This window comes from Lepisma saccharinum, chromosome 11, assembly GCF_977018435.1.
Source record: "Lepisma saccharinum chromosome 11, izLepSacc3.1, whole genome shotgun sequence".
NCBI lineage: Eukaryota > Metazoa > Arthropoda > Insecta > Zygentoma > Lepismatidae > Lepisma > Lepisma saccharinum.
This window is the reverse complement of record NC_139239.1, coordinates 63,430,305-63,455,228: the sequence shown is the minus strand read 5'-3', so window position 1 is coordinate 63,455,228 and position 24,924 is coordinate 63,430,305. Positions and strand designations below refer to the sequence as shown.

General features: G+C 35.7%; 2 protein-coding genes across 3 annotated transcripts in view; one reads left to right on the top strand and one right to left on the bottom strand.

Annotated features, from left to right (window-relative positions):
• Window positions 1-7,631, top strand: part of LOC145994856 (uncharacterized) — a 34,516-nt gene extending 26,885 nt beyond the window's left edge. For both annotated transcript variants that reach the window (XM_083131253.1, XM_083131254.1), the window contains exon 4: window positions 5,303-7,631. In XM_083131253.1, the coding sequence (XP_082987379.1) occupies window positions 5,303-6,376 (1,074 nt within the window). In that variant the 3' untranslated portion in view covers window positions 6,377-7,631. The remainder of the gene's footprint in view (window positions 1-5,302) is intronic.
• Window positions 7,632-8,312: 681 nt separating this feature from the next.
• The window catches only part of LOC145994855 (zinc finger and BTB domain-containing protein 8A-like), a 54,441-nt gene continuing 37,829 nt past the window's right edge, over window positions 8,313-24,924 (bottom strand). The window contains exon 4 of the mRNA XM_083131252.1: window positions 8,313-8,830. Coding sequence (XP_082987378.1) covers window positions 8,582-8,830 — 249 coding nt within the window. The 3' untranslated portion in view covers window positions 8,313-8,581. The remainder of the gene's footprint in view (window positions 8,831-24,924) is intronic.

Here is a 24,924-nt window from a genome sequence, read left to right as displayed (position 1 = left end):
TTGAGAAGTAAGGATTATAATTGAACTCCAGAGCTCTCATTTTTTGTCCTCGTGGACCAACCTACATGTATTATACTTTGGTTTTCTTTTTACTGCTTTCGATAAGGTACTTCTGCTTGCATGCATGCTGCTCTTGTTTGGTGTCTTATTTCTTTGGATTCATTTTCTGAATTGTGGTTTTGGTGGTTTGTTGTATGGTGTGAGAGAGGGAAATATTCGTGAGGGCCTTCATGCATTGCGTATGTGTAAGAACCCATGGCAAAATGTAATACGGGCCTTTTGCATTCTTGCATGACTAGAAGTGGATTAGACATATGGCTTGGATAGGATTCGTGATACTTGTTTACATTAGCCACTGAGATGCACAGTAAAAACATTATTTGTATGTTCATGTTTGATTACCAGGATAGGTTGGAGAATTTTCATATGGTCGGATAGTCCCAGTGGTTCTGGTGCCATTCAGTCTCTTGGCAAATTGAGTAGTAAATGCAATAATTAGTCACATATTTGTGGTAAATAAAAGATCAAGATTTTGGTACAAAAACTTCTCATATTTCGGGATCAAAAGTTGTATATAAAATGGCATTTCAGTGTTAAAATGGTGAATAAAAATCTAAATTTGATTTTAAAACTATACTTTTTACACAAAATTAACATTTCACTTCTAATAGCACATTTATATACGAGTAGTTATCAGAGTATTAAGTTTATTCCTGGGAAAAGGAGTCAATTTTTGCTTCTCAACTATTTACATCAGAATTAATCAATTTTCCATGAATTGCATAACTCTCAGGATAATTCAGACCTCAGAAGGTGTCACATTGGTAAATATACACTAAATTTCGTGTTTGAGTTTATTTCACATTTTGCAGTTCATTTCACATCATTTCGTGATGAAACATGGTATCGAAATGCACCTCACACCTTTCAGAAACATGAAAAATTAACACTACAATGTGTTATTTCACATTTTGTCTTTTCATCAAAAACAAAATATGCATGCCCCTAGCAATAAATCATGGTCAAGAACATAAATGTATGGATCCTTATTTCTTCATCCTCTAAGAATTTTCATAGCATGATACTAACTACAAAGAAAGCATGTCCTTAATCAGATAGCAATGCAATTGAATTGTTTTGCATGGCATGGAAACAATGGGTGTGGGTGTATAGTTCATTCCAACTTTATCATAATTTTAGTTATTATTAGAGAATGGATTTTTAGGTGTTAAAAAAGAGGGACTTAGGACTTTGAAAACTCCATTTTAGAATTTTTTGAGGTTTATAATACATGAATTTTATGAAATATCTCATTTAAGGTGCAATTTTTGTAAAAGGGTCACTATTTTCAGTGCAATGAATTATATTCTTTGATTATAAAAAATATGCACTTGGTCCAGTACAAAAAAAATTGAAGCACTGCACTGACATGTTTTTGAATGTCACAATATTGAATGTCTTCCACTCATCCGCGAGTAGGTGCTTGTACATGGAGAAACTTCTCTCCATTCGCAGTAATACAGGTTAGCAGTGGTCTTTTCGTCGATGAACAGCCACTAACAGTTAGTGGCTGTTGAGTGGTTTTGTAGCTAGGATCCCATCCCAAAACATCCTTCTTGTTTGTTGGGTATGCAACAGCTATGATCCCAATCCATTCTCTTACTAGTGTAAGTTTGAATTATTTAATCTTCAGCATTTTCCAGAACCAGATGTACACAGCACAAGTGTGACATTGAAGACAACTGGCACTGGCTACACATCCCATATGCTCATTTATCCTTGGCTTTTGTGGTGGAAATTAAGGGTCGTTCCTAATAAGTTATTTTTAAATTTACATAAAAGGTTCTTTTCAGGTACAAAAATAACTTTTAAGCATTTATAGGAATTTATGGTTCACTTAGCCATTTTAGGTGCTATAGAATTTTAGTGGAAGGGTGCTGTGCACATGAAATGCAAAGTTCTTTAAATAGCATATGTCTGGACCATAGCAAAAACAAAAAAAATAGGTAGAAATCCTTTCCCTAGTTTCCCTAGTTATCACAGTAAAATATGAAGATAATTCTTAGTTTCGAAGGTGTTAAAATGCTGCGCCAATAACTGTTGTTCATTTTGTATACAGTCCAACCTGTCTTGTTAGTGGCTGGATTGTCAGTGCAGTGGTTATGGCAAGGAGAGCTGAAAGAAATTACAAGCAGCTTTAGGCATTTGGTAAAAATGGTTCATGTACTAATCAAGTGCTTCTACCAAGTTATTCTTACTCTCAGGGGTGAAAAGTAGTCAAAAAGATCAAAATCACTGACTTAACCGACAATACTGATTAATTTCATTACAATGTAGTGATAAATTAGCATTTTAAAACAAAAGCTGTAATTTCATTAAGAAATATATCATCAAGTCTCCAAATCATCATACCCAGCTTCAAAGCATTCTTTCATCGAACACTTCATTCTCTGCCCCCTCCTTCCTAGCTTTGGAGGGTTCCATTATTGTACAAAAACAACCCTGATAAAAAAAAAAAATCCCTGTTAAAATATGAGAACATCACATAATTACGTAAGCTGTTTATTTTTGTGGGAAAAAAAATGAATTCATCCTTTTCTCCATAGTTTTCTGCACTGCGTCTACATGTATTTTATTATCTTCTTCCAATGTTTTCTCCATTCCTTCTAGCACAAGTTGTGCTATGTCAACTCCCAGAATGTTATATATTATCTGCAATCTCAAATTGCAATCATATATAGTGACTCCACGAACAAGTCAAAAGCTTTTAACCTTTTGAGTCCCAAGGCCATTTTCACAAGTAAGCCTCTCCGTCCCGAGCCGATTTTGAGCAAAATGCAGAGTTTCAATTAAATGAGTGTAGATCGGAGACTAATTGCCCTAGAGAGATGAGTGATATACCGTTGTATGCGGAATGAACCAGAGATTCAGACTATATGAAATTTATGCAAATTCGGCGTATATGTGGAGGGGGAAAGGGGGAAATCCCCTGAAAATACCCTTTTTTTTTAAAAAAAAAAATGGGGTTTCGCCCCCTCGAAAAAAGTACATGACAGTGTCGACATGCACATGGAAATGATCGCTGACATGTAAGGAACACAAAAATATTTGCATTATTATCATATGACCAATGTAACTTGAGTTGTACCCCCAAAAGGAATGGTCGGGATGCCACTGATTCAAGCTTCAAAATGCAGCGGTACCTTGAAATGACTATAGCTCAGAAACTAAATGCCCTAGAGATATGAAAGATATACCGTTGTACGCAGAATGAATCACAGATTTAGACGATATATAATTTATGCACATTCGGCATATATATGGAGGGGGGAAATCCCCTGAAAATACTTTTTTCTTAAAAAATGGGGCTTCGCCCCCCCCCCCCCCCGAAAAAAAGGATATGAAAAGTTCAAAATGCACATAGAAATTATTGCTGGCATGTAAGAAACAGAAAAATATTTGCATCATTGTCGTATGACCAATGTAACTTGAGTTGTACCCCCAAAAGGAATGGCCACTGATTCAAGCTTCAAAATGCAGCGGTACCTTGAAATGACTATAGCTCAGAAACTAAATTCTCTAGATATATGAAAGATATACCGTTGTACGCAGAATGAATCACAGATTCAGACGATATATATGATTTATGCACATTCGGCGTACATATGGAGGGGGAAAGGGGGGAAATCCCCTCAAAAATACTTTTCTTAAAAAAATGGCGTTTCCCCCTGCCCCCCCAAAAATGTCAAAATGCACAAAATGCAAAATTTATGCAAATTTGGCGTATATATGGAGGGGGAAGGGAGAAAACCCCCAAAAATTATTTTTAAAAATTGTTGAAATGTTTGACATTTATATTTTCCCTTGAAAAGAGAAGTCCCTTTTCCCGCCTTTTCACCTCCCTTTTCATGAAGAAAAAAAAGGTGCAAGAAACATTTCTGTTAAATACATGTGTTAGGAACAATATATAAAAAAAAAAAATCGAAATTCTAGCCAAAAATAGAAAAGTTATAACGTAAAAACTACGACCTTGACACAGCGTCTCGATCGAGACGCTTGGGACCGTGAGGGTTACATTTGGGTATCTCGATCGAGATGCTTGGGATCCAAAAGGTTAAATAATGCTCTTTTGAGTATTATTTTTTTTAAAAAAATACAGGGTGTCTACCAAAATAACCAATCCAAAAATCTTACCTTTTTTCTAGCATTTATTTAATCACCCCCTACTTAGGAGTAGTTGCAAAATTAATAAAATTTCTATTTCTATTAATGGAATTGAATTATTGTTTTTAAGTCCACTTTATGCACAGAAAGGCTAATCGGGACTGGACCTACAGTTTAAAGTGAGATCTGATCCACTGCGCCATGTGCCTCCATCGGGTATCGAACCCGGGACCTTTTATTCAATGAAAAAATAAACTACCACAAGGCCGCTTAAAATGAAAACTGAAGCTGTACTTTAACGAGATTTAGACTTGCTTTCATTATTAATGCATGAAAAAATTAATGCTTCATACTTCATCCTGGATGGGGAATGGCCAGATTACTTTATTTAATATTTTTACAAAACTTCAGGCATACAAGAATTTTATTCTTAAGAAACAAAGTGAACAAATCCTAACTACAATTCAAAACATTTGTAGATTTCCAAATATGAAATTTTATCAAATCCCAGTACAGATATATAACAAAGTTCAATATACTGTAAAAAATAGCAAATATTCTTGACCAAAAGCACAATTTCCTGACTTTTTCTTGACTTTCTTGACCTACCTGTCGATTTCTTGTCCTGACATTCTTGAAATAATGTTTGGTTTTCACTGAGAAAATATTGTATTCCTCAAAATGTAGTAACAAAAAGAAAAAAAAATATTGATTTTACTGGCCATTTTTTAAAAAAAAATTGATAAATTACAGACCAATGTTACAATACCAGGGATCCCGGGTTCAAATCTCAGCCTGGACATGGGTTTTCTTTGTGAGTGTCCCTTCATCAAATTCACCATATCATCACTCTTGTGATTAGTCAAAAGTGGCAGAAAAGCAAAATGAAATAAACCAAATCAATCAATCATTTTCCCATCGTTCTGAACTGAATGATTCAAAAGCATAATTTTCAAAACAATCCTGAGTATGTTGATCAACAGTGACAGAATTTCAGGCTGTGCCCATACCTCACTACGTCAGTGGTTGAGGTCTTGAATTAAACAGTTGATTAGAAAAAGTAAGAATGAATGCAATAGAACAATGTGCATTACTCCTTTTTTGATCAAATTCTGATTTTTTTTCCATTTCATTCTAGGATCTCAGTGATGCAAGACTGGTAGATACTTATCCTGTTACTGAAAAGAAGGTAGGTTGTGCAAATAATAGTCAAGGAAAGGCTGCAACTAATGATGCTTTTCCTAATATTGATACCCTACGGGAACTTCTGGAACCAGAAGTTATCATTGTTAAAGGTGAATGGGAGGAAGGCTTCGATGCCACAGGAAGTTCAGCTGCTGAAGTAGGTGGTAAAATGAGCGAATTAAAGGGTCCTGTAAAAATGGGGAGAGAAGTGTGTACTATGAAAGTACAGCCTGATGCGAAGACAGTTGGTCCACAGCATTCAAAACCGGTATTTTATGGATCAGGTTGTTCAGCAAAAGAAAGCAAAGAAGGACCTTCAATGAAGCGACCAAGAACTGAGATCCAGAAGTCACAAGCAGAAGATAAAACCCCAAAAGGAAGCATGGAAACTCAAGTGCCAGTGTTGAATAAAAACTTTTCCAGTATCTCTCTGAACTTGTCTCGACCTTTGCCAGAGTTACACATCGGAAGCAAACGTTTCATTGTTGTCCAAGATGCAAGTGGTGAACTTAAGGCTGTTCCGCAGGATAAGCTCCTGTATTGCAGAGTGCCAGCCAACCGTGTTCAGTATCAAAACCACCTAGTGGATACGAAATTGCAAGCCGCTCTAAGCAGCCAACAGTTAAAAAACACTGGAACAATGAAAATGTGCTTCGTACCAGAGATGCTAAGGAATCAAGGTAGTCGAGTAAGCAATGAAGGAATTGTGGTGAATAAGGAACTAGGAAAGGGGGAGCAGCACTCTATAAGACTTGAGAATACTTCAAATACATCTGCTCATGTTGTGATGGTGCAGAAGTCCGCTGCCGTGTATGGAAAGCGCAATGGAAGTAGCGTACAAACCCAGAATTCACAATGCAATATTGGCTCCCAGCAGCTGTTTAAATTCCATACAGATCCTAGAACAGGTAAAAGATGCGTGTCCGTACCAAAGAATATTTTACCCTCAGTTTTGCTGACGAGGTTGGATGCAACTAAACTTACATCTTCTCAAAATGTCAGTCTAAAAGTTCAAAAACATCAGTAGTCAGCATTTGAAGACTGACAAGTATACCCACAAAGGTAGGTGTATAATATCATAACAAAACAAGAAGATATTTAAAAAAAAAAGAGAGAGAGAGAGAATACCAAGAACAGAAGCAAGACAAGAAGAAAATAAATACCAACAAAAAATTGATTGTTGTATATTTGATGGTGCAAGTCCTGTATTTTTATTAATTTTATATCCAGTCAGTATTATTAACTTCTTTTTAATAATTAAACCTCGCATTGGTTGTTTAAAAACTTAATTTATTCAAATGTAATAAATTGGAGGTAGCAAATTGTACCATTTGTTTAATTTTTCGGCATTCTCATAGTTTATGTCCTCAGTCATGAACTACAATGAGAATTAGAATAGTACAGTATGAACACAAAGGTTTATTACTTAAGATGTGCACATTTTGCACTATTGTATGAATTTAAAGTTATATGAAAAACCATCATCAGGAGGTTGCATTTTGTACAGCACTGAAATAGATACTGCTCCAAATTAGCATTAAACAACTGACATTTTGTGAATTTTTAATATCAAAACTTTTAATAGGATGCTACAGGTTGTGCCAAATGACAAAATAGTACTGTATTGGTGCACTAATTTTTGCCTTTGTCATATTTTGTTACATTATTACCATTTAGTTTTCACTTTGTATGTGGTTTTAAATATCTTTGCCTATCTGATGTAGATGCTTAAGTACCATGCACATTTTTTTTGCACTTCTTTATATCTCACAAGTGGATGTGAACACCACTAGTTAGAAAATGTTGATTTTTGTAGATGTGAATTGTAGAAACTTTTAGCTGTGATATGACAAAGTGCCATGTTCCCTCTGTAATACTCAGTGCATCGACTATTACACAGCTCCATGTCAGGTAGGTAAATTTAGGTAGGTGCCTTTAAATGTACATCTTAAATTTTATGAGGATTTATATGATCATTCAGCCAAGTTATTGACAATGAAATGAAATGAGTATGTCCTGCCTCCCTAAGATTTTAGTTTCAGCAAATTATTATAATTATCATCACACTGAAGAACAATGTTGCAAATTGACATAATTGGATTAAAACCTGTATATTATATTTGTGATAAGGTGATTTAAAGAGCCCATAGGGTTACTCAAAACTTGTAATTTCTCCCCTATATTCTAGTCACTGAAGTAGAGCTCCAATAGTTGTAGCATTAATAGTTTTTCTCAATTTTTATGTATATTTTTTCATGTTCATACTCTTAATAAAGCATAATTGAAAGGAACATTATTTTTGCATGTTCAGAAATAAACATGTGTAATATAACTAATGCCTATTTGTATTACATCCAAAAACAAAAGGACATAATCCTCACACCAATGCCAAAACCATGTGTGCACTAAATCTTACTTTGAGATAAAACCATTTTAATATTAAATTTTCTGGGGAAAAAACAGGTTTTACATTTGGATAAATGTATTAAGTCATATAAGTTAGCATCGAAATATATCAACAATTAGCACTTAGGCATCGAAATATATCAACAATCAGCACTTAGGTGAAAAGTCAATATTTATGATTTTGGCATTGGTGCGACAATATGTCTAAGTAGGAAAAGAAAAGGGAAGATCATTCTTTGTGACACATCATATTTTGGATGACTGACTGTTATGATGAGAATATGATGTCTACATTTTGGGGTCACTGAACACAAAGATGATTGATAGTTTTTCAGCTAATAGCACTTTCAGTTACTACAAAATATATCCCTTAAATGCAGTAGTAAAATACGTTAATGGCAAAACTTTACTTGGTTCTATAAACAATGTTCATACTGTCTTCATGAGTAGAAGTAAATTATGCAGGTGTATTTAGTGGAAAACATAAAAAGATAGACATGACATTAAGCTACTGTTTGAATAAAAATAATTTATTTTGTAAAGATGTTTCAGTTTGCAACATCTACAAAGTAGAATTCTTATACTTAACTTTCTTGGGCCTTTTTTGAAGCTGGAGTATTCTGAGATGAACAAAATAAGAATTTGATGTCCCATTTTCACATGAATGTAATTCTCTGAAAGGCTGTAAAAGAGTTCCACTTCTATATCCTACTGGATGAGCAGAATATCGGCATACCAGGAAACCAACAGCACAAAACAGTTGAAACTCACAATTGGACCAATTTGTCTGTACATGCTTAAGTACTTCTTCAGTTTCAGTGAACTTTTAGGCAACAGTTTCTTGGGAATAATGGCGAGTACGCATGTGCCTGTACATGCTTGAAGATTGGGTGAAAGAAACTCCACACATCTGGCACTTATAAGGTCTCTCCCCAGTGTGACTCCTGAGATGGTATGTTAAGTGGTGTTTGGCAATGCACATTTTCCCACATTGAGGGCACTGATAGTTTCCGACCTTTGCAGGGGAAGAGTTGAAACTGTTGCTCTCAGTATTCCCAACAGACAGCACTGTGTTCTGAAAGAAAGCAATGGAGGTTATGAATTTGCAAACATGCATACGTGTGGCATGAAGTGTAAATATAAGTACTACTTCTGCAAAATCTATATATTTTCAAAACTGTGCCACCTCATGGTCCCAACATGAAAATATTTACTACTAGCGTGAATTATAACCATAAAAAAAAAATCTGTGAAGAACCTGAATGTTCACCTTCATAAGGCATGCATGTTACCAGTGATGATTTTGCAATCAATAAGTGTATTAGAAAAAAAAAATAATTTAAATACCGGGTGACACAGTACACATAGACACGGTAGTCTACTTCTTGCCACACTTGCATCAACATAGGCTTGTCAATAGTGTCTATCTCTGCGATGGTGCACTCCTTTAGGGCTGCGATATTATCACGTGGCATTGGTGAGACAAATACTGTCTGATGAAACCCCACAAAAAGAAGTCACTCGGTGTAAGGTCCAGTGATCTTAAGGACCAAAACATCAAAACATTGCACAAAACACTGGTGTGCGGGATATGAGCTCTCAGCTTAACAAAACGTGCACACACACAAACTGTGTGCATTCCTTGATCGTTCTGCACTGGTTTCGTTAACTTAAGTTCAATAGTTTACTTCCAATAAATGTTTGTAACCTCTAAATTATTTCTGAAACACCCGGTATAATAAAATGATGCAATTGTGGAAGCAAATTAGAAGACACTATTTGTAGAAATTATTGACGATTTTACCAATTTATTGTTGCAGGGGAATCTAAATGTTATGTTTTTCGGGGACCAAGATGAAAAAGCTTAAAATGGGGGAATGTAAAACCCAGGGTGGTTCCACTGTATTGATGAATAACTGAAATTACTAACTAAATGGGCTCCTGCATGGCCAAATGGTTTTATACCTGGCAAGAGCACCCATAGTTTTCAGTGTTGACCAAGTATCCTGAAGACAGTTGGGGAGCTGCTCCAATAAAGCCTGAAAACTGCAGCAATGGGATTCAAACCAAGCATCTCTGGTTGGCAAGGCCTGACACTCAAATGCTGTTGAACCATGGAGTTTCAGTTTAGTTTATTGATTAATTAGATCCATTCCTAGTCAATAATACATCAGGGTCTACCAGTCTGGAAAAGTCAGGGAAATTTACTGTTTTTTTTCCTGGAAAAATCAACAAGTTTTAGCACTTCACTAAAAGTAGGTTTTTGGGCAAAGAAAAAAAAAGGACAAGCAAGATTTTTTTAAAAAAAAAAAAAATTGTTGTGGGCAAACTATACTAAATGCAATTTTTGGATTGTTTCTGGTTGAGATTATGAGTAAAACATATGTTACTAAGCCCCCAATGCCACATTGGTAGCGTCGTTGCCTTGTAATCAAGGGATCTCAGGTTCGATCCCCAGAGGCACATAGTGGTTCGGATTCCACTTTAAACTGTAGGCCCAGTCTCGATTAGCCTTACTGTGCATAAAGTGGACTTAAAACACGAATTGAATCAATATGTTACTAAATTCTACTCTAATTATACATATCAGGCACATATATTCTACGCTAGCTGGGCTGTTTCCAAAGCCCAAATGAAAATACAGGAAATAATCGACCAGCAAATGTGACTGATGCTGTTCTCTCAATTAATGACCATGGAGTAAAATTGTGGTTGTGCTTTACTTTAACCTATCTCCATACTTCTTCCTGAAGATTTTTCCCCAACCAGCCCCTGCTCAGCATGCTATTTACCCATGACGTATTTGGGGTGTCTTCTAGCCCAAGTGCTGGACAGAGATGTCTTTAGTTCATCCCGGAGATCCCCTCAGTGTTGCCAACAATTGGAATGCAAGAGCACTAAAACTGAAACTCCGCTAAATGGAATGTGTTTAAAAATGTACACATGCTTCATTGATGACAGAGTGTATTTTCCATGTTGACAAAACATTCACTTAAAAGTTTGTATAAGGAAACATTACTCATTCTTTAACTAAATGTCATAAATGACAGCCAGCTGTAGCACTTGCTGTACCAGATTTTACGATGAAATTGGCAAATTGTTCCTGTCGCCTCTTGCAATTCTGCTTTACAAGCAGACTTTTTCTCAAGGTTCGGGTTCCTTTGGTAATTGGCTTTGGGGGTCCCTTTGCTCCGTGGCTTCGAGTCTGACCACAGCCAGGAAAATGTAAACATCCTTGCATAATAAATGTGGAAGTGTTGTCTTAAGTACTACAAAACTGGACGGGGATGAATTTTTAAAATCTTTGCCATGACAAGAGTTCATGTGTGAAGTATCGCATGTGTTGTGCTGTGTGTATGGGGGGGGGGGGTAAAGTAAGAACAAATTGATATAATCCATGAATTCGTGGTATAGACACCATTCTTTTGCAGTCCTTATGAGGATAGACTTGAAATAAATTTGGATGTAGTGTTGAGTGTGTGTGTGTGTGTGTGTGTAAAATAAAAAAAAGAAATATTTTGAGAAATTCACACACATGGAGAGAACAATATTGATTTAACGTAAGAAGTTAATTATTGATTAATATTTTGTACTTGCATATAGGTCTAACGTAAATATTGCATACAGTACGTTGCTACTTTTTACAAGTAAATCTGAAATAGTTTATGTTCATTTGTTTTTAATGATGAGGTTTCTATGTAATAAAAAATTCAAAACCGTGAATGAGGAATAGCTCCCCCCCCCCTACAACAAAATAAACGTAATTTATGCTTTCATGTTTTGAAAAGATCTTTCTTATCAAACTGTTTTTTTTTATGATACTGCCACCATCCTCTCAGGAACTTCTTCTGTTGCTTCGTGAGCTTCTGTTGCTTAGCTTTGCATCATGCTGCTAGCTATGCTGTTATTGCCCGACATTGGCTGTTACTCTTTGGTGTCAACTGGTGCAGTAGAGGGATCCAAGTGTTGTGTGATGTCCACTATCGATGTTTGATTCATGTGGTAAGTGCAGAGTGCCATAGGTTTCTTTGAATTTTGTGTCCAACAGAATGTTAGGAGTATATTTGGTAGTTATTGTATTTGATATATTTGGAAAGTCTGGTGGTGGGATGGACTTCTTTTTTGCATTTGTTAATGGATGTGCTGTGCACCATTACTCTGTGGCATATACAGCTATGTTATCATAGGGGGGAGACAAAGTATTTGGCAGTTGGTTTGTGAGTTTCATTAACAGAGGGCTTTGTTAGGTGATTACATCTTTTGTAGTATGATAGGGGAAGGCAAACTTTTTGTTGATTCTGGATGTTGGTTGCGACTGGCTGGCCTGCATTTGAGTCTTAGTACACCAGATGGATAGTTGGAACTCAGTGTAACCATAATCTGAAGCAGAGGGGTCTTCCCTCCCCTCAGATCTCTCAAGCAGTAAGAGAAGGAAGGCTCTTCAGAAGAAGTTAGCCACACATTCATCTTTTGTTTGGGTGGATGGTGGGAGATGACATGAAGATATTGGTTGCTTGTGTTTGGTTTTCTGTTCACTGGTCATAAATTTATTTATCTTGTGGCTAGGTCTAGGAAGTTTCATTTGTCTTGATTTTCCAGTTAAATTGTGAATTTGAGGTGACAACAGCAGCACACATAGTGACATGCTGCAAAACTAAACACAACAGAAGCTCCCCAACAACAAGTTCCGGACAGTGGCAACCAAAATTAACAGAACATCATAAGAGAGTTTCGCAGATAAGCGAGTTAATTTTAGTTTAATAATTTGCTACTACGCGTACATCTATCTTTCACTGAAACATTAATTGTGGTTTGATATACATGTGCAGAATAATGAATGAAGTGATCGTTATTGACTCATTGGATCAACTTATTTGTATGGAATTCTAACTATAAACTGCAAAGATAAACACATGCATGAAGCTTTATAATGTGAAAAATCCAGTGTAAATGTGTGTTCATGTTAAAAATGATGAAAGTTTAACGATGCATTACTTTTGAAACACATTGTATTTTTTTTTACGTTTGTTTTCTACTTCCCACTACCTATAATATTTTTTGATTTCACCAACATACTGTATTGGCACATGGAAAGAGGAATGAACTAATGACTGACTGGGTGGGCTGATGGAGAATCCTTGCTGCAGCCGCATGCTTGAAGAAGCCTAGTCCTTTATTCCTGGCAAAATGACATTCAGTTGAAGAATTAGGAAGATGTGATCGGTATTTGTCTGCATAGCAATGGCCTACATGTGGAACAAAATCAGGTAGAGAGAGAACTAAAAGTTATATTAATTCAACTTTCTATCATAAAAATGGAGCAAAATTACAATGAAGCTAAACTGTAATTTGTGTGAATTCGAACAGAATTGATACTTAATAAGTTCTTCTGTTAACATAATCAGTAAAAGTAAGCAAGAAACAACAAAAGTAGAATGTGAATGTGTTTCCCCCACAACAGAAATACACAGCCTGCCAAACTGATGTCATTTTCAATTTTCACCGATTTTAAGTACAAAGTATATTACATGCAATGAAAATGTAAATCTCAATCATTTATGAATTCATACTTACTACATAATGTCTTAAGAATGAAAGCAAGTATGGAGGGGAAATATGGACAAAACAAGAACATCTATGGTGCTACCCTGGAAGCAGCAACAGTCACAGTTGATGAAATGAGGACCACAAGTAACACTTAATGTAACTTAGTGTCCTCAGGTGTGAAAAGGTTAACAAGGGGTTGAACGATACGAGTATCATGAGAGGTCTGCAAAAATGCCACACGATGCTTTTGCAATTTACTTAGAAATTATGCAAAATTCAACATTTTCCCTAATATTGTATGAAAAATTGATTTTGTGATTAAACAACAGGAATTTTATAACTGCAGTAAAATGATGTACATAATTGCAGTGGAATATTTACACATTTCAGTAATATTAATATTTTCAACAACTTTGAATTGTTACAATTTTCAAGCTCTGTGAGAATCGGGGAGAGTATTGGCATTAGTTCAAGGTGGTATCACTCAGACCAAAATTACCAAAAATCATCTGAATGACTTTAATAAATAAAGTAATTTAAAACATTCCCTTCATTCTTTACACAACTACCACTAAGACAATTATAAATTACATTAAACTTCCACTTAAATGTCCGTACGTAAATAATGACATTGTTTCATTTCTAATTGTACACTTTGTTGTTTTCAGGCCAACTTCTTTGGCACAAGATCACACCAGGATGTATGAAGTACAGTTCATATCAGGACTTGAATTCTGCAATCAGTTCCTTGTACCCCCAAGCAAGCAACAAGCCAGTCCAGTTCGTTCAAGGTTGGTTTTTATGAAGGCTCGATTTTCATCTAATATACAGCCTATAACTGCATCATTGATACAACAATATAATTGTATGATGCTACAGAAAAGTAATTTGTAACAGACTCTTTGAAGTGAAACTTCCTTCATCGTTGTATGGATGTTACAAAATGTTCTTCACACTTAATGTGCCATTTTCTCAGTAATGGCTAACCATTTACATGTCACCGTGTAGTAGTATAAAACTTATAGCTGCAAAAATCTTTTCCCATTTGCAGTTGTCCAATGGAAAGATGTTTTAGTGATTGTTAAGCAGGAATGCTACTTAAAAATTGTTTGCAGAATATGAATGATGGTAAAATGGCCATTTCATTTTGTTGAATTTCTTGAATCCAAATTAAGATGAATACATCTTACACTAATTTCATCAATATTACTACTATTTTTCTTTTTATAACTCCACACTGGCAAATCTACCTCCATATCTCAAGAGCACTCCTCTAACACTGCTTTCTCAACATTGCCTTCTCGTGGGGAAAAAAAATCCCAACCACCTCCTACTGAAAGCAATACAACCTCCAGCTGAAGACCGCATTTCGTCTTCCACTATGATGAATCTATTACAATAACTGAAAATGCACCAACACCCTGGAACATAACATCTTCACTTTGCAAGTATCCCCCCCCCCCATTTTCTTCGTAAGCAAATATATGTACTATCCTATCTCAGGCAATTACTTAAAAAAAAAAAAACTGCAATGGAACTGCTTTTAGGGACTTTTTATAATAACTTCTAGAGATTTTGTTGTTTTGGATATAATTAAAATTAACAGACTATTTACAATTTTCAATTTATCAAGTACACATAAACAGCACATAATACAATGACATACATGTATTAGAATTGTAGGTAAGTAATAACACAAAATTATAATTCTGAGATACAAAATTGGGATTTTAACCACATGAAGAAAAGTTATTAATTGAAAATTAACAGATCTATTACATAAATTAGAACTGACAATTTGGAAAATTGAGTTCCTTCTCTTACAATGGATGATATTCAATGTGATGTCACCGGTGCAGAGCATGAATGGGAAATCTGGCCAAATCCGCAGATGGTCCAGCAAACCATAGCAAGCGTGAAGTGAAGCATATGCTGCGTGCATGAAAATGACCCGACGTTTAACATTTTTAATTGTATTCTTGTAATTTTCAAATGAAGTTTCCTTTTGATGAATTAATGCGTTGTGTGTATGCTATGTATTAATTGTGAGATAACATCATACTTGTAGACAGTTTCGTGACCGGTGGTTAAGATGGCGTGATTTTTCCAATCCAGGGTGAAATATGAATCGTATTTTAAAAGCAAGTACTGTGTTTATGGCTAGCGTTATATAACTTTTATGCTACTCTTTACATCCAGATGGTTTGCAACATTGCGAACGCATCAATCAGGGGATGTGTTCGCAGTATTTGTAAATACTTTTCAGCTGTCTCAATATACATACAAAAAGTGACAATGATACGTTACGGCCTTAAAAAGTATAGTACACAATTTTGTACTTCGGAACATTTCTATAAATTATTATTTTCATGAGACAAAGTTTGTTTTTAATTAACTTTATAAGAAAATATTTTAAATTTTCCTTCACCGAGAATCGAATTTTGGATCCTTTCATTACAAGGGGATAGCATTAGCCACTACACTATTGGATAGGCCCAATCGATTCCATGAGAAGCATGCTCCATAGTCCTGTATTTTTTTCGTATGTTACGTAGCTTTATACGACGTTGTTTTGTGACAAATAACATCTTTCTAGATACTCTGGTCATTGTTACAAGTCTTAGCAAAATGTGAATGACTACATTTGGCATATAATAGTTATATTTGTGCCTTGAATCACTGCCACAAAAGCTGTGATCACAATACTTATGAAACAGGTTTCCAACACATTCTGAAACATTTGCCGGAATCATGGCAGCGGGCATGCTTTTTCGCAGTGAATTGTGGGGGAAGTTGTTTGCTGAATATCATCCATTGTACATTCAACATTGTAAATTTTAACAATTTGTTATGTACTGCTCAATGTAGTTTTCATGTAATCTCTTGAATAGGCAACTTGCGAGTAAATTCAACAGGGCCTTTTTAAATTTTGAAACTCAAGTTCTATGGAATGTAAATTAAAGTTTAAAATGACAAAACTGAATAATGTTACAAATATAACATTTGTATTTATTTCTTATGGACTAAAATTAGTCTCTTATAACATAACTTTATATGTGCGTGAATTTTTAAACAGATTTTTGACTATGCCAGCTAACAAAACATACTATGTATCCACAGGAAGATAACAACAATCATAAAAAATGAAAAACGTTGGATTCAAGAAATACAATAACATTAAATGGCCATTTTACCATCAATCATTGTCGTATTCTGCAAACATTTTTTAAGTAGCATTCTTGCATAAAAGATTCTTCTTGCAGCTGTGTGTATGGTGACATTTAAATGGTACACTATTATTGAGAAAATGGCACAGTAATCTGTAAGGAAGATTTTGCAATGTCCACAGAGTGAGAAGGAAGCTTCAGTTCAAAGAGTTCTGTTACAAATTAATTCCTTGTAGCATTATACATTCAATTAATCAGTTGCCAGCCTTGCATTAGATGAAAACTGTGCTTCCTAAAAACCAACATTGATGAACCTGACTGGTTTGTTGCTTGCTTGGAGTGCAAGAAACTGATTGTAGAATTTCAAGTCGTGAAATGAAGTAGTTGTGTAAATGATGAAAAGAATATTTTAGTCATTGAGAGGATCTTTGGGAATTTTGAAGCTGATTGGATACTCCTTTGAACCAATGCTAACACACTTCAAAATTTTCACTGACACTGTAGTTGAAAATGTAACAATCAGGTTTTCAAAGTAGTGGTTCAGGATGTCTACCAGTCTGGAACACCTGGAAAAGTTAGGGAATTTATTTTTTCTGGAAAAGTCATAGAAATGTCAGGGAAATTTACTGTCTGGAAAAAGTCAACATTTTTGTAGCAGTTGAAGAAAGAAATTTAAAACTTGTTGACAAACTATACTTCAGTTTAATATACTGACCATTACCAGTTCTTACACTAAAATTTGGACTATTTTCATGTAGATATTATTTATGCAGTAATTTATGATTACTTTTTAAAAATAATTCTTTGTTAATCATTAGTCATTAATCATGTCAAGTATCACATAAAAACTCACCCCTGATACTTGTTTCCTTCCCCATCTCGTTATTACCTTTACATGTGAAGTAGAAATTTTAATATTAAATTTAATGAGATTTTAAGCATGCATTTAGTTGAAATATAGTGACCTTCCAGACATGTACAATAATTGCCCTAATGATTTGGTCTGGAAAATTTTGGTTCTTAGTGTGGAAAATCCTGAAAAGTCAGGGAATTTTGTTTTTACAAAATTATAGACACCCTGTAAATACTCTACAGCTACAATAAGTCAATTTAGAGTACTCTCAAATATCTCTTAATAAATGTTAAAAATGACCGATATCAATTGTCATGAATACCAGGATCACAACAGGGGATTACATATTAGTGGGGAATCAATCTTATAAACATTCTTTGTAAGTGTGCCCAAACAAAGCAGAATGTGAGTAATGAATAATATTACAATAAAAAATACATACTTAGACAGTTAAACTTCCCTGATATGCAAAATTGTAAAGGCATCAAAGTAAAACAATCTATCACTGTAATACTTTGAACAGGTGCAAGTAAGGTTGAAAGGTCTTACATGCGTTCACCAATAAAAATCAATCATACATACACATGTTGTTTATACGTATCTTACTTCCAACTATTTTTCGGTACAAAAATATTCCTAACAATAATCCACAACTGTGTGAATGGTAGTGAATCTATAAATCAATATTACGCAAGTCAAAATGTTCAGTTCTATCAGATATTCAAGTATTATGTACATTCACAAACACTTAGGAGTTCTACAAATATAATTTACTTTTAATGGAATAGTTACCATCCCTCTAAAAGATGGCAAATTGTTCGTGTTTAACCTTAACAATGATACACAAGTCACTCAAGACCTCATTGATATCAAAATGTGTAATGTAATAATACAAACCTTAGAAAGTACAGAGTATCCAAAAATCATCTTTACAACTTTGCACATTAATTAGAAACACACTATATTATGTACGTTCGTGGTAATTGCTGAATAATATACTGTAAATATCAAAAGTTTTAATTGACATTGCCACTGTTTCTGGTGCCTCACTGACGTAGCAGGCTGTCTATTATGAAAAAAGTAGTCCCCACATGAGAAAGCCCAATTTGTCGCTTTATTCATCAAAACAACATCTGATATGCAAACACAGCTACATTTCTTTAGGTTAGAGAGCGAATTGCTGGTGCCATTAGCAGGGTTTTCCCATACAAAGTCCAGAAATGTCGCTGTTTATGCATATCAGATGTTGTTTCCATAAATAAAGTGACGAACTGTGCTTTATCTTGCTGGAACCCCTTTTTCATAATACACAACCTGCTACGTCAATGGGACACCAGAAGCAATTAAAACTTTGATCTTTGCAGTTTATTATTCAGCAAATACCATGTATGTACATTATATAGGGTGTTCATAATTAATGTGCAGTTGTAAAGTTATAAATATGATTTTTGGACTCCCTGTATTACAGCATCCATTGGATCATAACAACTATTCAAAATTTCATGACATTTTCAATATCTTGATTGTTTTCACAAGTCACCAGCACTGAAGTGCATGTGTTAACGTTAACATGTAACCAACTATAGGATATTCATTTGATTGGTAACACAGAAATGATTCTAGGAAATGATGTCGATGTCAATAGGTATGAACAAGATAAAAAAAAAAAGATCAGTAACAGAATGGTGAAAAAAAAATCCCATCCTAATTTCAACTTTGGCAAATTATTTCTAAAATTCCCCCACTGTCAGAAAATTTGAACTCTCACCAAGGAGAAAAAACAAGGATAAATGATATAAATTTTCCAGTACTACAAGTGTTTGGAAATTATGAAGAAATGGAAGTTTTCATGTTAGAAATGCTGAGAAAAACTACATTATGTAGTACTGAAGATTAAAGTTTCAAAGTTGGCACCGTGCAGAATCAGTCTTGACCTTCACACATCTTAAAATGCTGAGTGCGTTTATGCCTATACATGTTGGACTGTTGCGTAAAAGAAACACCACATATTTCACATTTATAAGGGCGTTCACCAGTATGAGTCCGAATGTGATAGATCATATGATGTTTTGCATTGCACAATTTCCCACACACAAGGCACTGGTAAGTTGTTCCATGCTGTCGATACATACTGGATCCATTTTCTGATTCTCCGATTGATTGTGACTGTTGAGGTACGGAATCCTGAAAATAGATACCAATGCAACCCTCGACATTGTACCAAGTATCACCCTTATCAATATGCACAAAGATATAATGCAAAACCTCGACAATGTATCACTCTTATGAATATGCACAAAGATATTATAAATGAGGTGCACTCATGAATAGGGGGAGAGTATGGATTATAACCCCCTGATCCTAATTTTCCTTTAAAAATATGTATAAATAAATGAAAATCTACATATCAGCTACAAAAATAAGCTTCAAACTGCTCTGCTCTCAAATGAGATTTCTGGGCACATCACTGTATAACTGATATTCACCTGCAAATATTCAGTTCCCTTCAACTCGGATTTACATATCCTCTGCTAGCCATTTCCATGTAATATTCAACAGAAATAAGACTACTGTCTGAATCGAAAATGGGTTTTAAATATTGGATACATTGCAATAATTTCAAGGCTATCAATTAATAACAATTTAACTATCATACATTGATATAACAATTCGAATGTCTGGTAAATTTAATTGATAACCACATGAAAATGTAATGTTGTTGGCTTTTACATTAGATATTTATTTTCTGAATTTTAACATATTTGTTTTAAAAAGTTAACAAGTTCAAAACACATACTGCCACTTTTTAACTATATAAAATACATAGAAAATCACTAAAATGCAGCAAAAAATGATATTACATTATATAGCTCACATTTGCTGCTCATGGACACTGCCAAAAGAAGTAAAATGGATAACATTTTACATTGCATTTTAGTGTGTTTGCATTTTTATATCATCAAACTATTAACTAGAGGAAATCATGAGCTATGTATTTGGTCCAGTGACTTTAGGACATAAATTGCATAGTTTCTTACATGTTTGCAATTATTTGTGACTGAAACCAACTTTTATGTTATTTTAAAAATTAAAGAAAATTTTTGAAGCTTTGTAATTAAATGAAGATTTATAGTAGCTCTATCAAACAAAATCCATAATTTAGCAAATTTTCTGTTCTTTCATTTTGGTTATCTTCACTTTTTGTGTACAATACACAGTTTTTGAGATATCAATTGCTTTACTTTTGAAGGTGAATTTTTGGCACCATTTTTTCAAGATGGCTTCAAAATTTTGATTCCTCACATTTTTTTTTTTACTACAGCGGCAGTTTGTTTCATTTCCTTTGCAATTAGTTCCCAAGACGACATTATCTTTTCTCGACTATATCAAGCTTATAACTTGTTTAAGGGGAAGAGTGACAGTTTCACACCAGTTGTGCATTTATTTTAATATCGTCAGAATGGGCGCTGCTACTAAAAAAATCCCCAGCTGGACAAGAGAGTACAGTATGAATTTCTCTCCATGTTGCAAATGGAAGCGGTTTTTTAAGTTTATTAAGATATTCATATTTTTCAAACATTGTGTCTAAGTATTTACCGAATCACATGTATTCCTTATGCAGAATCAACTTCGACTTTTCCTATGACTAAGAAATTGTTCGTGTCCTTTTTCCGTCAGTGTACTTTTCTACGCCACTGGATGTTTGCTATTCCCGAGAGAACAAATAAAATAATGCTCCCATAAGCGTAATGCTTTTCTCCTTGCCTCCTATGGCCATCCTGGCAGTGTTGTCAAATCTGATGCTCATAAAGGAGCTAAATTTTATTTTAAATGGAGCTAAAGTTGACTTTCAAGGATCTAGATTTACGAAGACTGGATAAAGTGCCTCCCAGGATAATTTTAGTTATCAAAGAAAGAGGTGGGGGACACTGCTATTACCATTAACTTAAAGTAATGACAATTTATTCTTAGTTTTCACTGACTACATCTGGCGGTATCTATAAATAACCCATGGCTTGACAGCCCTTGAAGGACCCAGGCAGATCCCCCGAATGCCGGTCTCCCTCCCACAATTCTACCTAGAGGTGTGGAGATCTTCAGCCGGTAATGGGGTTAGCACGTCAAACACTAGCTGTTATAGGAGATTTCCGAGACTGAGTTACGCTACTCACTCTTAGCTCCCCAATTTCCTCACGATGGTGGGTTGCCACTGGTCCTATACATAGGCAGAGAACCCAGGTGTACTCAAACCCATGCCCTCCCACAGTCGAAGCCCAAAGCACAGCACCTTAGACCGCACAGCCATCTGGCGGTATCACCCATCTCAATAATCCACCGATGGTCCTATGAAGTCGAAAATAAAAGATTCTCGGATAACAAAATTGTCATCTTCACCTCAGCCACAGTGCCTTAAAAAAAAAGTAGCTGGGGAGGTAAGATGGGGTGGGAGTGATGCAGCCAACATAAGAATATCACACCACATGTAAAATGTATACTCATGCCAAAAGTTAGTCTATGTGGGCCGGTGCCAGTGATGGCATCATAGTGGGGCAGGTGTCCCAGTTTACAGCCAAATGAGTTCTTGAAAGAGCCAGATCTGGCTCCAAAAAAGCTAAGTTGAAAACAGTGCTCTCGGCTCCTGAGAGAGAAGAACCTCATGGAAACCCTCCCTCATGCCCTTAAGAGAAACTTGCCACCTTAAGAAGCCTAGTATTTCTATCTGTTTGGTTGCAGTTCTTAAATCATTACTTGTCAGGGCACAGATGGACTTATCTATTATGTAGTGTTCAGCTAAATATTTACTTTAAGCTCTTAATTTCAAAGCAACAAATTTTCACATATTGTAAATACCATACAACAGGTAATTACAAGTCAAATTTCAAAATATAAAGCATTATTTATCAAAATGATAGCACATAAATGAGACGAAAGTGTGTTTTGTGACTTTTGGAGCATACTGTGACTCAGTTAATGTTCAGAGATACATATTTTGAGTACTACATGAGCCTTGAGGTATCATTAGTAATTGGTAAAGATTAATTTGATTCATGCTATATTTGAGGGCTTTATTTTTTTCTCCAAAAGTAGCAGCAACAAGTGCACAATTCTTGCCACGATAATGGAGTATTGGTATTAAACATTTTTTTTTTCAAATTTAGAACAAGAAACATTTATGTGAAAAACACTGTCATCTTGGAAAACAAATTCTTCACAGAAGATTTTATTTTGTACTGATTGATTAGGAGGATACATATCGCGACCTTAAAAAAGTAAAAAGGTTCTATCTGCACTTTTGTGCGAAAATAAGTTTGTGACCTTAAACAGACCATTGGTTTACATTCTTTGTACTCCGTAAAGATCATACTTGGAAGTATATTAGTTTCAAAGATATTCAACGGGGTAAAAAAGTACTATCTGCAAATGAGGTTTTAAGTTGGGGCAAAAAAGTTCTATCTCCTTGCAATTTGTTTCCAGTCTTTGTGTTCAGTGCATAGCGTATTGTACTATTGCAGCAGTTGGGCACACTGATCCGTCTGAAGCCTTCCACGTCGTAGCCAGTCCAGTGTACTTGACCCGACGGTGCACGCGTTACAAGCAAACACGAGTGATATGGATAACTTATCTTGTGGGGATTCTGGATCCGAGTACGTTCCTACAAGTTCAGGAAGCAGCTCTGACTGCGAGATACCGAACCAATGCCAAAACGTACGCAATGACATTGCTACGGTGGTTTTCATTGATGCAAATGAGGACAGTGCGTCAAGTCATGTTGCCGACAGCACGAGGCATCTTGTTCCATACTCCTCGTCTTCTGAATCAGAGACAGAAAAATCACCTATCAAAGGGCGACGGGCATGCACAAGGAAAAGGAAACGCAACCAAGATAACTGGAAGAAGGTGCAATCAAATGTTTTAATTGACATTGCCACTGTTTCGGGTGCCTCACTGACGTAACAGGCTGTGTATTATGAAAAAAGTAGTCCCCACATGAGAAAGCCCAATTTGTCGCTTTATTCATCAAAACAACATCTGATATGCAAACGCAGCTACATTTCTTTAGGTTAGAGAGCAAATTGCTGGTGCCATTAGCAGGGTTTTCCCATACAAAGTCCAGAAATGTCGCTGTGTTTGCATATCAGATGATGTTTCCATAAATAAAGTGATGAACTGTACTTTATCTTGCGGGAACCCCTTTTTCATAATACACAACCTGCTACGTCAATGGGACACCAGAAGCAATTAAAACTTTGATCTTTGCAGTTTATTATTCAGCAAATACCATGAACGTACATTATATAGGGTGTCATAATTAATGTGCAGTTGTAAAGTTATAAATATGATTTTTGGACTCCCTGTATTACAGCATCCATTGGATCATAACAACTATTCAAAATTTTATGACATTTTCAATATCTTGATTGTTTTCACAAGTCACCAGCACTGAAGTGCATGTTTAAACGTTAACATGTAACCAACTATAGGATATTCATTTGATTTGTAACACAGAAATGATACTAGGAAATGATGTCGAGACAATAGGTATGAACAAAATAAAAAAAAAAAAGATCAGTAACAAAATGGTGAAAAAAAAATCGCATCCTAATTTCAACTTTGGCAAATGTTGACAGTTGAAGTGCTTGAATAGAGCTCCGTGCTTTCACCCCTCAGCTAGCCTTGCATTCTATTCTCCACCGTTGTACGTTGCCACATCTTTCGCCAGGTCAATAGCTTCACCGTGTGGATCTTCAGGGTTGTTATCATGTCCAAGCCTACACTATCAGTTGTTTCGACCAAAGTGGAAGAAATAGGCAAAAGTATGGAAGCATTCCAGCAACGGCTTGATGAGTTGCTAAACAACCATGGATCGGTGCAAGAAGATGCTGACCTCCGCAAGTCACTCCTGAACCTCAGAGAGGAGTTTGTGGAATTTAAGAGATCGACGAGCGACTCCATGACAGCGCTGCGGCGAGACCTAGACAGCATGGACAAGCAGATACAGAAGAACACCATTGAAATAGATGACCTAGCCCAGTACTCTAGGAGGAACTGCATTTTGCTGCATGGGGTCCCCGAAACCACCAATGAAGATGTGGACAGCATCGTGCTCCAGACACTTCGAAATAAGCTTCAGTTGCAGCATATCAAGCTTGAGCACGTTGACCGGTGCCATAGGCTTGGCCCTCCGAAAAGATCGTCTGCGGAAGTCTTGAGATCGGGAAAACGCCCCATCATAGTGAAATTTGTAAGCTACCGCTCCAGGAACGAGGTGTGGAAGTCAAAGAAGATGCTAAAGAACTCGTCCCTATTAATTACAGAGTCGCTAACTCCCTACAGGCAGAGGGTTTTGCGGGTGGCAAAGGATCGTGTAGGGAAACTCAATGCCTGGAGCCAAGATGGGCGCATTTTCGTACCTCACGGAGGTCGTCGCTACCTTGTATCTTCCCTCGAGGATCTTGACGTTCTCCCTTGAGATGGGGTGCAACTTGAACTGAGTATGAAGTGTAATGAAGAGCATATGTGACTTTTGTCATTATGATACGCTGTGTATGAATAATTGTGTGTGATGTGTTCAAATCATGTGTGTTTAGTGTGAGTTTTTTG